The following is a 16,450-nucleotide window of genomic DNA, read 5'->3' as shown; positions in this document are numbered from 1 at the left end:
TTCTTCAGGAGATTAGTCAGAGGAAGAGCGATAGCAGCAAAGTTCTTACAGAACTTACGATAATATCCATCCATTCCCAGAAACCTTCTAAGAGCCTTCTCAGCAGTCAGAATAGGAACTTGAGAAATTGTCTGGACTTTTGCCCGAACAGGAGCCAACTTGCTTTGACCAACAACATAGCCAAGACAGGTCACAGTGGCATGGCCAAATTCACTCTTAGCTAACTGTAAGGTTGTCCTGGGAAAGCCTGTCAAACGGCTTTTCGACTGCAGTGATATGCTTTTCCCAAGTGCCACTCCCTGTGGCTAAGTCATCAATATAGGCATCTGTATGTTCTAACCCTCGAATTAGAGAATCAATCATTCTCTGGAATGATCCTGGACCATTTTTCCTTCCAAAAGAGAAAACATTGTATTCACAGAACCCAGAAGGTGTCACAAATGCAGAAATTTCTCTACCTCTGTCCGTCAATGAAACACACCAATACTCTTTCAACAGAACAATCTTTGTAAGAAATTTAGCTTTTCCAACCTTAATGATGCAATCATCCTCCCTAGGGATAGGAGAGGAATCTGTTTGTTACTGAATTTACCTTCCCATAATCAGTGCAATATCTAACACCACCATCAGGATAAGGCACAATAACGCAGGGTGAGCTCCAATCTGATGCTGAAGGACTCATAATACCATTTTCAGCATATATTCAATTCCTTGCTCAGCCAATTTAACATTTTTCAACGTTCATACAATATGGGTGTTGTTTAATCGGTTTGGCTTGACCAATATCTACATCATGTACTGCGACCGTGGTTTGCTTGGGAACATCGGGAAATAAATCTTTAAACATCAGGCTTACTTCCTTCAGCTGTTGTTGTTGCCTTGGCTGCAGATGAGCCGACTTGTTAACAATGTTTTCTGGAACAACTGAGTTCATTAGCCTATCTGGGACCATGTTTGGCTTGTGAAAAGTCTCAGACAAGTCAATTGTTTCATTCTCAGGGTTGCCAGATTCATATGATTTGACAACAACACTCACAGATGGAGCCTGCTTGTCAAAATAAGCCTTTATCATATTTATGTGCACCACCTGTGTTAGTTTACGTTGGTCAGGTGTTTTAATAGCATTATTCAGATCATTAATTTGAGAGACTATTTCATGCGGTCTATTGAACTTAGCCTGAAGTGGATTCATCAATATTGGAGATAAAGCAAGCACTTTATCCCCAACCTGGTATTTTCTTTCCAAAGCCAACTTATCAAACCAACACTTCATTTTGTTTTGAGAAATCTTTAAGTTTTGTCTCACTGGACTACAGACTTGTAGTTTATTCTTGAACTTCTACACAATGTCTAACAAGTTAAGATGTACATCCCCATCAATCCACTGTTCCTTTAACAAGGACAAAGGACCCCTCACTATAAATTTTAAAAAGGGTTCACCGAATGCAGGTATAGGGCAGAGTGAGGCCACTAGCGTGACCTGATTCGGTTTACCCACAACTTGACAAGTGTGACAGATTCTGCAAAAGGTCACAACATCTTTCCTCAAATTAGGCCAGTAGAATTATTTCATAACTGTTTACAGTTTTATTCACTCCAAAATGTCGACCTGATGGCATACTGCAGGCCAAAGTTAAAATTTCAGCCATATAACTTTAGGAACTACAACTTGGTGAACAATTGCCCATTCCTCACTCGCTGGTATAGCAGGTGGCCTCCACTTCCTCATTGACACTCCATCCTTGAGATAATACCCTGCTGGCACTTTCTTAATCTCATCATCTGAGAAAGTTGTTTCTTTTAAAGCTTCAATCTCAGGGTCTCGGTTCTGTTCTGCTATAAACTCCTTCCTACACAGGGATACATCTTTCTCATCAGACTTACGACCTGAATCCTGTTGAAACAATGAAGGCAGAAATTCCCTGACATCATAACCTGAATCCCGATTTTGGCTATCATGGGTATCAGAATCATGCTGCACAGAACCGTCTGCATCGGCAGACTTCTTAGCCATACTTCGAGTTCCTGCGCAGGAAGGATAAATGTTTAAATCCATCTGTGGGTCGTCAGCGGTTGTCTTAGTTGTCAATAGCACTGCAGGAACAATTTTAGGTCATTCCCTAACAGCAAACCAACATCTTCCAATGGTAAAATGGAGCATAATCCGATTTTAACAGGTCCCAAAACCAACCCTGACAGTAAAGTTACCTTGTACAACGGCACAGAAACCATGCCACCCCCAGTGCCTTCAATAAGATTTACCTCACCAGTGTTAAGTCTCATCACCAAACTTTAGAACGCTGGCTAATATAAGTGACTGAGAATCGCCAGTAACTTGAAGAATTTTCACTGGTTCTTGGGTTCACCCTTCCTTTACTAATACAAACCCATTTGACATAAAATGATCAAAAGCCTTCTTAATTCGGTCAGAACTCTCAGTCCATAACTGAGCCTCAACAGAATGTTCAGAACCCTGTGGGTTGATAGGTGCTTCAACAGACTGATCACAGGTATTCGGGACTGACACCTTTTCCTTTTTCTTCTTCAGGACAGAACAATTAGCCATCATATGACCAGCTTTCTTACAATAGTAACAAGCAAGACCAGAATATTTCTCTTTCAACTGCTTCCCTTCATCCTTACACTTGTCACTAGTTCCAGCTATAATTTCGCGTTTACCCTGGTGACCCCTGCTACTCTTTTGGAAGCTCTTATTCTGGGTAAACTTAACCTTATGAGTTAAAGCAAACTCATCTGCTAATCTAGCAGACTCCTGCAAAGTGGCAGCATCCTTTTCATCTAAATATGTTTTTATGTCATCAGGGACACACTTTTTGAATTCTTCAATTAAAACTAACTCTTTCAAGCTATTAAAATCATCATATATTTATCATCATCATATATATCATCATATATGTGCACCAGCGATCAAAACACACAGACTTCTCATAAGCAAATTACATATGTCCGGTTCACAGATTTCCACAAATTTCTAAACTTTTGCCTGTATGATTCTGGGACCAACTCGTAAGCTTTGAGCACAGCCTGTTTCACTATGTCACAATCAGCTGCTTCATCAACTGTCAAAGCAGAATAGGCTTGCTGAGCCTCCCCCTTTGTAAGAGAACCAACCCTCTTTTGGCCACTTTAAATTCTAAGCAACCTTCTCAAAATGCTGTAAGTATTTATCAACCTCTTTCTGATCAAATGGAGGTACCAATTTAATTTCCTGACTGGCCTCAAACTCATCACCAGAGTCTAACGCTAGACCCCTTTGCTGCAACCACTGTATCTTTTCCAGCTCGAATAGCCTCTGTCTTTCTGCTTCCTCTCTGTTTTTCTGCCTCCTCTCTGATTTTCTGCCTCTCTTGCCTCAAATTGCCTCTGCCTTTCCGCAGCCTCCATCTTTAATTTTTCTAACTTGTCCTGGAGCTCAAGCTCACTAGGTTTACTTCCAGGAAACACGTCCAACTCCTCCACTTTAAACACACCCTCAGATACATAATGTTCAGCTATTACCCTCTGCATCTGTTCCCTCCTCATTGTCAATTTCAACATAGCAAGTTTTAACCTTCTAGCAAGACTCAACAACTCAATCCATCTGGCATCCTCTAATGCCTCAGAGGTTCCTGCTTCCAAACAATAATCAGCATCCGCTGCTGATTTTCTACACACAAATATATCAAAAGGGACTTCCCCAATGAAATCGATAATTAATGACTACGCCCCCATAGCTGTTCATATCCCAGATGCAGGCCCCAATTTTGTTATGAATCGTAAAGCTTTAGAAACGAATCAGCACCAATAGACTACACCTGGAACAACACACACAAAATACTGGTGGAACACAGCAGGCCAGGCAGCATCTATAAGGAGAAGCATAGTCGACGTTTCAGGCCGAGACCCTTCATCAGGACTGCCTGAGACTGCCTGACAAAGGGTCTCGGCCTGAAACGTTGACAGTGCTTCTCCTTATAGATGCTCCCTGGCCTGCTGTGCTCCACCAGCATTTTGTGTGTGTTTGACTTCCAAGCATCTGCAGATTTCCTCGTGGAGACTACACCAGGAGTCTGTTTTTGATCTTAAAACTATCTTTATTAGAATCGACTTATAATATAGTAACTTAAGCAAGATAAACAAAAGTTAACAGTGTTATGTGTATATATGTGTGTAAATATAAATCCAAAACTATTGAGCTTGGGGAGAACAAGGCTTGGAGTCTTGAGATGGTAAAGTATGAAAGTTCAGTTCAACCACAGAATAGGTGATGAGAGAGATATATGTAATCCAGGGTAAATGTCGAGAGAAGGCAATTATGTCGAATTCCACAGGTTCCATGGTGGTAAAACAAGAGAACAGTCACTGTAGATATTATCTGTCATCCTTCCAAATCCACATACTAATTATCACCCAAAGTGACTTGTCACAAGGCGTATCGTCTTCAAGTGAATTACCACACCACACCCAGGCAAGGGTTAACACATCGGTGGTCTTCACATGATACCCCAAATCAGATCCACTCCTATGGATCAAACAAGGTGACAACCACACATTCGGTGTACGATGAATCGATAATTAACCCATACTTGCGGGCATAGGAAAATTCCAAACAGTGACCCTTGGCACCTATTTCCCTTGTATCGATCTTTCCATTTTTCCTCCTTCATCTCCGTCTGACTCTGAGTGTCTGTGTCCTCAGTTAAAACTGAACAAGCTGTGAGTGATGTAAACAAGCTGCAAGTCAGACTGATTCACCTTCTTAATCTCTCTCTCTTAAAATGACAGTCCACAGCAAACAAAACCTAGGGATTCATAACAACTGACTGGTGTGCCTGTAGTTGGAATGACTGAGTGAATCCTATCCCACATTCTCAGCAGGTAAATGGCTCCTCTCCAGTGTGAACTCGCTGATGTCTCTGTAGTGTGGAAGAGTGAGTGAATCTCTTCCCACATTCTGAGCAGGTGAATGGCCTCTCTCAAGTGTGAGCTCGCTGATGTTCCAGCAATCTGGATGAGTTATTGAATCTCTTCCCACAGACTAAGCAGATGAACGGCTTCTCCCCAGTGTGAACTCGCTGATGTTCCAGTAATCTGGATGACTCAGTGAATCTCTTCCCACAGACTAAGCAGATGAACGGCTTCTCCCCAGTGTGAACTGACTGGTGTCTCTGCAGGGAGCGTGAGTGACTGAACCTCTTCCCACATTCTGAGCAGGGGAATGGCTTCTCTCCAGTGTGAACTCGCTGATGATTCTGCAGGTCGGATGAGCGAGTGAATCTCTTCCCACATTCTGAGCAGGGGAACGGCATCTCCCCAGTGTGAACTCGCTGGTGTTCCAGAAGGTGGGATGACAGAGTGAACCGTTTCCCACATTCTGTGCAATTGAACGGCTTTTCACCGGTGTGAACACTCTCATGTCTCAGTAGGTAGGATGACTGAGTGAATCCCTTCCCACATTCTGAGCAGGTGAACGGCTTCTCCCCAGTGTGAGCTCGCTGGTGTCTTTGTAGGGCGGATGACTGAGTGAATCTCTTCCCACATTCTGAGCAGATGAATGGCCTCTCTCCAGTGTGAACTCGCTGATGACTCCGTAGGTTGGATGACTGAGTGAATCCCTTCCCACATTCTGAGCAGGTGAACGGCTTCACCCCAGTGTGAATTCGCTGATGACTCTGTAGGTGGGATGACACAGTGAATCTCTTCCCACAGACTGAGCAGGTGAATGGCTTCTCCCCAGTGTGAACACGCTGGTGACTCCGTAGGTGGGATGACTGGGTGAATCCCTTCCCACAGACTGAGCAGTTGAATGGCTTCTCCCCCGTGTGAACTCGCTGATGTCTCTGTAGGCGGGATATCAGAGTGAATCCTTTTCCACAGTCTGAGCAGGTGAATGGCCTCTCCCCAGTGTGAACTGGCAGATGACTCTGTAGTTGGGATGACTGAGTGAATCTCTTCCCGCATTCTGAACAGGTGAACGGTTTCTGCCCAGTGTGAACTCGCTGATGTCTCAGTAGGCTGGATAACTCACTGAATCCTTTCCCACATTCTGAGCAGGTGAACGGCTTCTCCCCAGTGTGAACTCGCTGATGTCTCAGTAGGCTGGATAACTCACTGAATCCTTTCCCACATTCTGAGCAGGTGAATGGCTTCTCCCCAGTGTGAACTCGCTGATGTCTCAGTTGGCTGGATAAAGCACTGAATCCTTTCCCACATTCTGAGCAGGTGAATGGCTTCTCCCCAGTGTGAACTCGCTGATGACTCTGTAGGCTGGATGACCGAGTGAATCCCTTCGCACAGACTGAGCAGGTGAATGGCTTCTCCCCAGAGTGAACTCGCTGATGTACCAGTAGGTTGGATAACTCACTGAATCCTTTCCCACATTCTGAGCAGGTGAATGGCTTCTCCCCAGTGTGAACTCGCTGATGACTCTGTAGGTTGGATGACTGAGTGAATCCCTTCGCACAGACTGAGCAGGTGAATGGCTTCTCCCCAGAGTGAACTCGCTGATGTACCAGTAGGTTGGATAACTCACTGAATCCTTTCCCACATTCTGAGCAGGTGAATGGCTTCTCCCCAGTGTGAACTCGCTGATGTACCAGTAGGTTGGATGACCGAGTGAATCTCTTCCCACAGACTGAGCAGGTGAAGCGCCTCTCTCCAGTGTGAACTCGCTGGGGACTCCGTAGGTTGGATGACTGAGTGAATCTCTTCTCACATTCTGAACAGGTGAACGGCCTCTCCCCAGTGTGAACTCGCTGGGGACTCCGTAGGTTGGATGACTGAGTGAATCCCTTCCCACAGACTGAACAGGTGAATGGCTTCTCCCTAGTGTGAACTCGCTGGTGAGCCATAAGGTCAAATGACTGAGTGAATCCTTTCCCAGAAATTCAGCAGATCACCAGCCTCTACCAGGTGTGGTGTGAACTGACTGGTGTGTCCACAGGTCCAACTGAATCCTTTCTCACACACAGAACAGATGAATGGCCTTGCCCAGTGTGAACTTGCTGATGTACCTTCAATTGTGATAACTGAGTGAATCTATTCCCACTGTCTGAGCAGGTGAACAGCCTTTCTCCTGTGTAAGATGACTGGCTTGCTATTTGGTCAAATGATCAATTGAATCCCTCTCCACAGTCTGAGCAGGAAGGATAGTCGATTGAATCCCTCGCTCCACTTCTTAAATATCCAGACAGAGACAGCAAAACTGGCGTTTTCTGTTTGAGATCCCCGGCGACAAATTCCTTCTCGTTTTTAACCTGTGAAAACATTTACAAAATCCATCAATGGGTTTAGGACAACATTTCAGATGAGATTACTTGAGTTGCCATGGTTTGACTTGGTATCACACGGTTACAGTGAGGTTCAACCCAAGTTGGACAGAGAAATCATCTTCTGACTGGGCAGAGTGCTGGTATCTGGAATGACCATCAATTCCCTGAAGCTCTTCCTGTCTCTATAAGAATGGGGCATTTCTGCCGTCTCCAATCTGTGAACTGGCTCAGTTTGACTCTCTCCATTGGTATTATTCCCTGTTCCTGCTGAGCTACATGGGTGCCTGGCCCCACAGTAACTGAAACAGTCTCACGCAAATTGTCTTTGTGGATGTGCATCTGGGAATTCTTTTATGTATTATTAACTTAAAGTGCTACAGCTTTAACACCATATAAAAAAATTCCTGCTGAGATGACTGGTTGGTCCGCACAGCTGGTAAAAGGGGTTAGAGTGAATTTTTGTAATATTTCAAGTTCTTGTAGAAAAGTACAACACAGAAACAGGTCCTTTGGGCCATCTAGTCTTGTGCTGAACTATTTAAATTACCCCTCCCACACTCCTACAATCCAGGTACCTACACGAACTTCCTAAATGTTGAAATCGAGCTCGCGTGCACCACTTGTGCTGGCTGCTCATTCCAAACCTAGATGACCATCTGTGTGCAGAAGCTTCCCCTCATGTTCCCCTTAACATTTCACCTTTCACCCTTAACCCCTGGCCACTGGTTGAAGTCCTACCCAATCTCAGTGGAGAAAGCCAGCTTGCATTTACACTATCTATGCCCCTCTACCACAATCAAATCTCACCTCAATCTTCTACATTCCAAAGAATAAAGTCCTGACCTGTTCAATCTTTCCTTATAATCCAAGTCCTCCAAACTTGACAACAGCCTTGTGAATTTTATCTGAAATCTTTGAATCTCTTTTAAATCTTTCCTGTCAGTAGGTGACCAAAACATCACACAATACTCCAAATTAGGCCTCTTTTACAAGTCAACATAATATCCATCTATTGTCAGGATTTGGTTCACGAAAGCCAATGGGCTAAAATCTTTCTTTCCGTCACTATCTAACTGTGATACCACTTTCAGTGAATTAAGGACTTGTATTCCCAGGTCCCTTTCTTCTACAACACTCCTCCGTGCCCGACCAGTCACTGTGAAAGACCTCCCTTGGTAGGTCAAACCAAAGTGCAACAGCTCACACTGGTCTGAATTAAATTCCATTTTCCATTTCTCAAACCATTTTCCCAGGGGGTCCAGATTGCACTGCAAGCCATGATAGTCTTCCTCGCTGTCCACTACACCACCAGTCTTGGTGGTCATAAATCTGCTAATCCAGTTAACCACACTATCATCCAGATTACTGATATAGATGACAAACCACAACAGATCTAGCACTGATCCCTGTGGCAACCACTAGTCACAGGCCTCCAGTCAGAGAGGCAACCATCTGCTACCACACTCTGGCTTCTGCCAAAGACAGTGTCTCATCCAATTTACTATCTCATCTAGAATGCTGAGTGACTGAACCTTCTTGACCAACCTCCCATATGAGACTTTGTCAAGTGCCTTGCTAACATCCATGTAGACAACATCCACTGCCTTGTCTTCATCCACTATCCTGATAACTTCCTCGAGAGACTCTATAAGATTGGTTAGACATGACCTATCCTGCGCAAAGCCATGTTGCCTATTCTTAATCATTCCACATCTATCCAAATACTTATATTTCCGGTTCCTGGTCATACGTTCCAGTAACTTTCCCAATATTCACTACTAGTCACCACTCCGTGGGTTTGGAGATTTCCCTTGAATTTCATAGAATGATAGAAATCTATAGCACATTACAGACCCTTTGGCCCACAGTGCTGTGCCGACTATGTAACTTACTCTAGAAGCTGCCTGGAGTTTCCCTAGCGCATAGTCCTCTATGTTTCTGAGCTCCATGTAACTATCTAAGAGAGTGTGAAAAGTCCCTGTTGTATCCGCCTCGACAACCGCTGCTGGCAGTGCATTCGACACATCCAACACTCACTGTGTAAAAAACCTACCCCTGACATCCCCTCCGCATATATTTCCAAGCACCTTAAAACTATGCCCCCTCCTGTTAGCCATGTTAACGCTGGGAAAAAATCCTCTGGCTCTCCACACACTCAATGCCCCTCATCATCTTATACACCTAAAAAAGGCTCCAAACATAAACAAAGAAATTTTACATTGCTTTGAGGATTTGTTAGAAGTAAACAAAATTATGAGGGTATAGATAGGGTAAATGCAAGCAGCTTTTTCCACTGAGGTTGGGTGGGACGACAACCAGAGGTCATGGGTAAGTGGGGAAGGTGAAAATTTAACGGGAACATTTGGAAAAGTTCTTTGCTGAAATGGTCGTGAGAGTGCAGAATGAGATGTCAGCACTAGTGGTGAATATGAGCTCGATTTCACCATTAAGAGAAGTTTGACAGGTACCTGGATGGTAGGGGTACGGAGGGTGATGATCCCGGTGCAGGTAGTTGCATTAGAGAGATTAAATGTTTTTGGCATTGACTAGATGGGCCAAATAGCTTGTTTCTGTACTGAACTTCTCCATGTTTCTGTGACAGAGAAGCTGGCCAAACTTGTTTGGAAGGGAAAAGGTAGGAGTGACAATGGAGCAGCAATGGCTGGAGTTTCTGGGAGCAATTCGAGAGCTGAGTAATCGATACATCCCAAAGACGTGGAAGCATTGGAATGACAGCAGGGCACAACCGTGGATTAAATGAGAAACCAAAACCAACATAAAAGCAGAGGAGAGGGCAAACAAAAGAGCAAAAGACCATTAGGAAGCTTTTAGAATCCAAAAGAAGACAACTAAAGGAAAGTCAGATGAGTTCAGGAGTGGAATTATTAAATGGTTGTCATTAATGAGTTTTGGTTGCACCCAACAGTCCACGGCATTTAGAGGAACGAGATATCCAGGGCCTCAATATCTCTTGAAAACCAAGATTCCCTGCACTAGTTACCATTCAACTTTTATTTTGTCAGATACATACAAACTCTACACCCTTAAAATTTCACTTCTGAAGAACTCCCACTTACCAAGTTCTCCTTTGCTAAAAAACATCCTGTCCCAATCCACACTTGTCAAATCCTTGTAAATATCATAAAAATTGGCCTTTCTCCAATTTAGAATCTCAAGAGAGGTCCAGGCCTCTGCTTTTCTGTATTTACTTGGAATCTCATGATCAGTAGATACAAAGTGTTCCCATACACTAATTTCTGTCACTCGCCCTAGATCACTTCCCAATAGCTTATTGCACACTTCTACATCAGGAATTTTACATACTGATTAAGGTAGATTTGATAAGCTCTACCCCATCTAGTCTTTTTACAGCCTAGGATTCCAGTCAATAAATGGAAAGTTAAAATCACTCACTTTATCAACCTTTGTTTCTTGGCATAGTCCGCAATCTCTCTACAGATTTGTTCCTTGAAATCCCTCAGACTGTTGGGCGCAAGCAAGTCCAAGTAATGGCTACAATATCATAATTTCATGTCCTGAGGTCTGAATGACATCTGTTTGGTGTCAAAAATGAACCTTGCCCTCAATGTCACTGAAACAAAGGAGCTGGCTGCAGACTACAGGAGAAATGGAGACAGGCTGACCCAGGATCTGCGGTTGAGAGGGTGAACAGCTTTAAGTTCCCTGGCACACACAACACCGAGGATCTCACCTGGTCTGTACATACTGGCTGTGTGGTGAAAAAGGCACAACAGCACCACTTTCACCGCAGGCGGTTCAGGAAGTGTGGGACGGGGCCCCAAATACTAACAACTTTCCACAGGGGCACAATTGAGAGCATCCTGACTGGCTGCATCACTGCCTGGTATGGGTGCTGTACTTCACTCAGTTGCAGGACCCTGCAGAGAGTGGTGCGGACAGCCCAGCGCATATGTAGATGTGAACTTCTCACTATTCAGCACATTGACAAAAACAGGTGTGTAAAAAGGACCACTGTGTAAAAAGGATCATTGGGGACCAGAGCCACCCCAACCACAAACTGTTCCAGCTGCTACCATCTGGGAAACGGTAGCACAGCCTGAAAGCCCGGATCAACAGGCCCAGGGACAGCTTCTTCCACCAGGCCCTCTGATTGATTAATTCATGCTGATACAATTGTACTTTTATTTATCCTGACTGTCCTGTTGTACATACTATTTATTATAAACTATTAAAAAATTTAACATTGCACATTTAGACAGAGACATAACATAAAGATTTCTACAACTCATGTATGAAGAATGTAAGTAATAAAGTCAATTCGATTCAATTCACCCTCTCCACTCTCTGTTCTGTCATTCTGGCTCCGATCCTCCCTGCAACTTTAGTTTAACCACCCACCCCACAGGGGAGCACCAGCAAGCCTTGCCACTAGGATACTCATCCCTTTCTAGTTCTGTTCCACTAACTAACAAATCCCCTATCACCCCTTTGACTTTCCTCTGCCAGGTAATTCCCCCCAACAGTTTCTAAAGTGTCCACCTGTTGTTGTGTGGGATAGCAACAAGAGTACTCGGCGATGGCTATTTAACATTCTCCTTCCTGACTCTCACCCAGTTTCCTGTGTCCTGCACCCTGGGTACAACTCACCTCTCTGCTCGTCATACCTATCACACCCTCTGACGCTTGGATGATGCGGAATTCATCCATTTCCAGCTCCAACTCCTTAAAGTGCAGCTGGATATACGTGAGGACGTCAGGGACACTGGAGGTCTCCCCGCCTTCCCACCAATATCCCCTCTAATTTGTAATGACCAGTGTGTGCAAAAACCTTGTACTGTACAATTTTTACCCAGTGACAACAACATGTGCAAACTGAATTTTATATAGAGAGGTTTTCATTTCAACAGCGAGCAAATCACTGTCAGTAAGAACTTTAATCTCCTCTGGTTGAGTCTTGATCGAGTTCATCTGCACTCTCACACAACCTATGTAACAGGTTAATGAAGGATTTACTCGCCACAGCTTTTGCAAACCACCTATTTGTGATTTTCTTGCTAAATGATGCTTTCAATTTCAGATTTCCAAATATCACTCCACTTCTTCCCACTTGAAAATTCTACAGCAACAATACAGACGGTATTGTACATAAGTATTTCCCCTCAAGTCTCACCCAGGTGACTGACAGTGGAGAACTCAGTGATGGTAATGCCAAGGAATACTGCCTTTAAGGACAGTAGTCCATCTCCCTGGAGTCTGGCACATTTCTGATGTGAAAGCTACTTGTTGCCCGGGGCAAAGGTGTTTGATATCATTACGTAGCCAGACAGAATTGGTGGAAGCGTGTTCTCACTGGTAGAAAAATGCAGACCGAGAGGAGGTAGAACAAGCAACAGACACAAAATGCTGGAGGAACTCAGCAGGCCAGGCAGCATCTATGGAAAAGAGTACTAATGCTGAATTCCTCCAGCAATTTGTGTGTGTAGCTTGGATTTCCAGCACCTGCAGATTTCCTCTTTGTGATTGGAGGTAGATCAAAGATGATTTTCTCAACTGGTGATGTAAAAGATTTTAGAGCCATAGAATAGAACACTACAGCACAGTACAGGCCCTTCAGCCCTCCATGTTGTGCCAACCCATATAAACCTTAAAAAAAAGAACTAAACCCACACTACCCCGTAACCCTCCATTTTTCTTTCATCCATGTGCCTGTCCAAGAGGCTGTTAAATACCCCTAATGTTTTAGCCTCCACCATCACCCCTGGCAAGTCATTCCAGTCACTCACAACCCTCTGTGTAAAAAAAAAACTTACCCCTGATGTCTCCCCTGAACTTCCCTCCCTTAATTTTATACATATGCCCTCTGGTGTTTGCTGTTGGTGCCCTGGGAAACGGGTACTGACTATCCACCCTGTCTATGCCTCTCGTAATCTTTTAGCCCTCAATCAAGTTCTAGACCTTTCATATTATTTCACATTTCATAAAGATTGAAACAGAATAGGCTGAAACACACTGTTCAAAAGTGCTGGCGTTCAATCCACTTGGTGCATTGACTCATTACATTTTTTGGGTGTTTGTTTGTCAGAAACACATCCAACAGATTTCCCATCAGAAGTGCAGAAAAATTCTGGACCTGATTTCAAATGAACCACTGAGCACTCTGAAAAAAAGGTGCGGCAGAGGCCGATTTCTCCCTTGTGCTTTTATTTTCAGTGTGAACTATGTAACATTGATGGTGATTAATGATCATTACTTTCAGGCGACAGCCCTCCAAACATGTGACGAACCACAGTAAAACTTAGTGAACCTGCCATGGTTGGGTCTTGGGTGTCGGACCAGCAGATTTTCTGTATTATTAGATGTTCTCATATTAATATATCATACCTCACTTCCAAATCACTGTTTTTAGACATCACATTACAGAATGATGTGTTCCACATAACCTCCAAGTTTAAAAGAAGCTCAGAAAATAAGGTCAAAGTAAGTTTCAAAGGCATCTGGGAAACAGAAACGTGCGAGTTTAAAGGGAGCAGAGATACCTGACTGACCTGCTTGAGGTGTTGAGCTACCTAAAATGCATTCTTGAACATATAGTGTAGATTTAAAGCATTAATTGGATTTAAATTATTTCATTAAATTAACATTATCTTGGATCTCTTAATCCTAATTCACAAGTTTAACGTAGGATTAACCCTTCTGCATTTGGATAACTACAATCTTTGTTCTTTTCTTTTGAAAAATGCAGTCACATGATAACACTATTCAAACTTCAGACCAAAAGTCTTTTTTTTCCCCACTTCTATTTTTTCCCAGGAAAAAAATACTATAAACTTTTTGCTATTTAAAATTGGTAACATTTGTCAATTCATGCTGTTGTTTAAAATTAAATTGCTTAACTCCCTGAAGCAAACTTGTAAGTTCACGAGCTAATAAAGAATTGAACAAAGAGGATTGTATATTTTACACACAAAGCAGCATAATGTCAATGCTCCTACATCATAAATTGGGAGACGAATGTACACATCCCAACCTTATTAGGTATTTGTACTCAATTTTTCCCACAGATGGTGAACTGCTAATCTTGGCTGGTTCATCAGGCATAGCATGGAGTAGATTTGAAGGGAGGTGGGGTGGTTTGTGTATTTGCGGCAGTGCTGGGAGGAAAAATCAGCATGAATGATGAATGTCTTTAATGTCCCTTCCTATAAAATACTCTACAAATGTTTCACACTTATTTGACCTTGAGCTTTTTTTTTCAAACATTAATACACTTTAGTCAGGATTACTTAGAATTTCAACATCTCTTTTCCAGCGAAAATAATAAGTGGGAAGGGGTATAATTTAAAGATCCTATATATTCAATTTAATCTACCCCATTCTAATGAGATGTTTATTCAGTTATTCATGCTATTGACAAGGCTCCGAATAAACCAAATGAGGACCAATAGGTGTGGTCCATTCTTACAACCAGTTCAATGGCATAATTTTAAACTCACTTCTCCACGTCTTCACATTTAGGAGCAGAATCACAAGAAGAGGTGGCAAATGACCAGGGAAAGCTTCACACAGAATCACAGAACAATTTTATAAAATTATTGTTGGCATGAAAGGAGATCATCAACCAGAACTATCCTCTCAATTCCAATCCTTTTCTCTTGCTCTGCATCACTCAAAAATTCCCTCTCATTTCCTTTCCAATTCTATTTGAAAGTACCATCTTAGTCTTTGACAGTACTGTCCTGTGGATATCCAATAACTGTGCTCTGGAAGTCCAATCCACAGTAGAATATTTGCTAATCTACAATGCTAGCAATGCACCTCACCATACTTTATGTCCAGTAATTTAACCAAGATTCCGATTTTCTAATCACAGAAAAGACTAAGTATTGATTTAAAACAAAGGCTAAGGTTTAAACTTTCATCTTATGCTGGATCATCTAATGTTATACTGCTTTTCCATATATATAATATAGATAGATGGATAGATAGATAGCTAGATAGATAGATAGATAGATAAATAAATAAATAAATAAATAAGGAATGACAGATAAGGTTGTGGCCTAAGGTAGAAGGAGTCAATTTTAGAAAATCTAGCACATCTATTTTTCAGCATAGTCCACTCCTACATTTACACACTTAGTCCAGCAGTCGTGTAACATACGAATCTTGGACCTCCAGAGAGTGTCCACAGATGGGTGATGTAAAAGATTTTGTTCCCTTTCTCCGAGTTCCTAATCCTTGCATTTAGATAGCTGGAGCTCAGCTCTGTCTGAGAGATCCATCGGTTCCCATTCCCTCATCAGCCGGAAGCTCCCCGGGGCCCGTGTACGGGTCGTGGGGCTGAGAGAGAGGGAAGAGGGCAGGACTGTCCCGGGGTTGCTGGTCACGGTCTCCGAAATTCAGAGGAATTATCCCGAAGTCGGTGTTTAAGATAAAAACACGGAGAATCGCTCTTACCTGCAACCGACATTTTCAAGGCCTCATGTGCTGCGCGCATGCGTGATACTCGGGGACGCCGTCAGCCTGACGCCTGCGCAGTTCATCAGCGCTTCAGTGCCTGATAAGAATTATTCTGGCAGGGCCTTTTGGGTAATACCGGTGCCATTAAACAGTTCTTGAAGCACCGATTCAATGTCCATATCTCATTTTTTTTTCGGGTATATAGAAAAAATCTGAAGCTTTTTTAACGCAGGAAGCGGCTCACATAAACAATGTATTCAATATCCACGTGTATCTAATGCCAATGTAAAATGTGGATATAAAACACAAGAGATTCTGCAGTGGCTGGACATACAGAGACGCGCACACACACAAAATGCTGGAGGAGCTCTGCAGTTCAGGTAGTAACTAAGCAGTGGAGTCCACAGTCTAGGCATGCTGAAGAGGCTCGGTCTAAAAGTTGTTTATTTATTCCTCTCCACAATTGCTGCCTAATCTTTTGATTTCCACCAGTATTTTGCAGAAACTAACAATCTTTTTTCCAAATTTTTCTGATTTTCCTTTTGTAGCCATATCCTGTTGGTCTGTTTCTTCCCTCTCCTCTTCCTCGTAAACTCCAGACCCATTCTCTCTCTGGAGCCGCAAAGCCTGACTCAGGCTGGCAACTCTTTGGTTTCCGACTCTGCTCCATCGAAGATTCACTCGCCAGTCTGCTGTCAGACTTTAGAGGTGCATTGTGTTACGAGACCGCAGGTTCGTTT

General features: G+C 43.1%; 1 protein-coding gene across 1 annotated transcript; it reads right to left on the bottom strand.

The window, feature by feature from the left end:
- Window positions 1-3,990: 3,990 nt before the first annotated feature.
- LOC132390369 (gastrula zinc finger protein XlCGF26.1-like) lies at window positions 3,991-15,771 on the bottom strand. Its single transcript, XM_059962982.1, has 2 exons — window positions 15,708-15,771; window positions 3,991-7,256 (listed from the first exon to the last, which is right to left on the bottom strand). Exon 2 carries the CDS (start codon window positions 6,849-6,851, stop codon window positions 4,977-4,979), a length of 1,875 nt encoding a protein of 624 aa, XP_059818965.1. The 5' UTR covers window positions 6,852-7,256; window positions 15,708-15,771; the 3' UTR covers window positions 3,991-4,976.
- Window positions 15,772-16,450: the final 679 nt, after the last annotated feature.

Source organism: Hypanus sabinus, unplaced genomic scaffold, assembly GCF_030144855.1.
Source record: "Hypanus sabinus isolate sHypSab1 unplaced genomic scaffold, sHypSab1.hap1 scaffold_88, whole genome shotgun sequence".
NCBI lineage: Eukaryota > Metazoa > Chordata > Chondrichthyes > Myliobatiformes > Dasyatidae > Hypanus > Hypanus sabinus.
This window is presented reverse-complemented; position numbering and strand designations above follow the sequence as displayed.

Excerpts from the sequence above, each read along its gene's own strand:
- LOC132390369 (XM_059962982.1), bottom strand. The coding sequence starts at position 6,851 with ATGGCTCACCAGCGAGTTCACACTAGGGAGAAGCCATTCACCTGTTCA.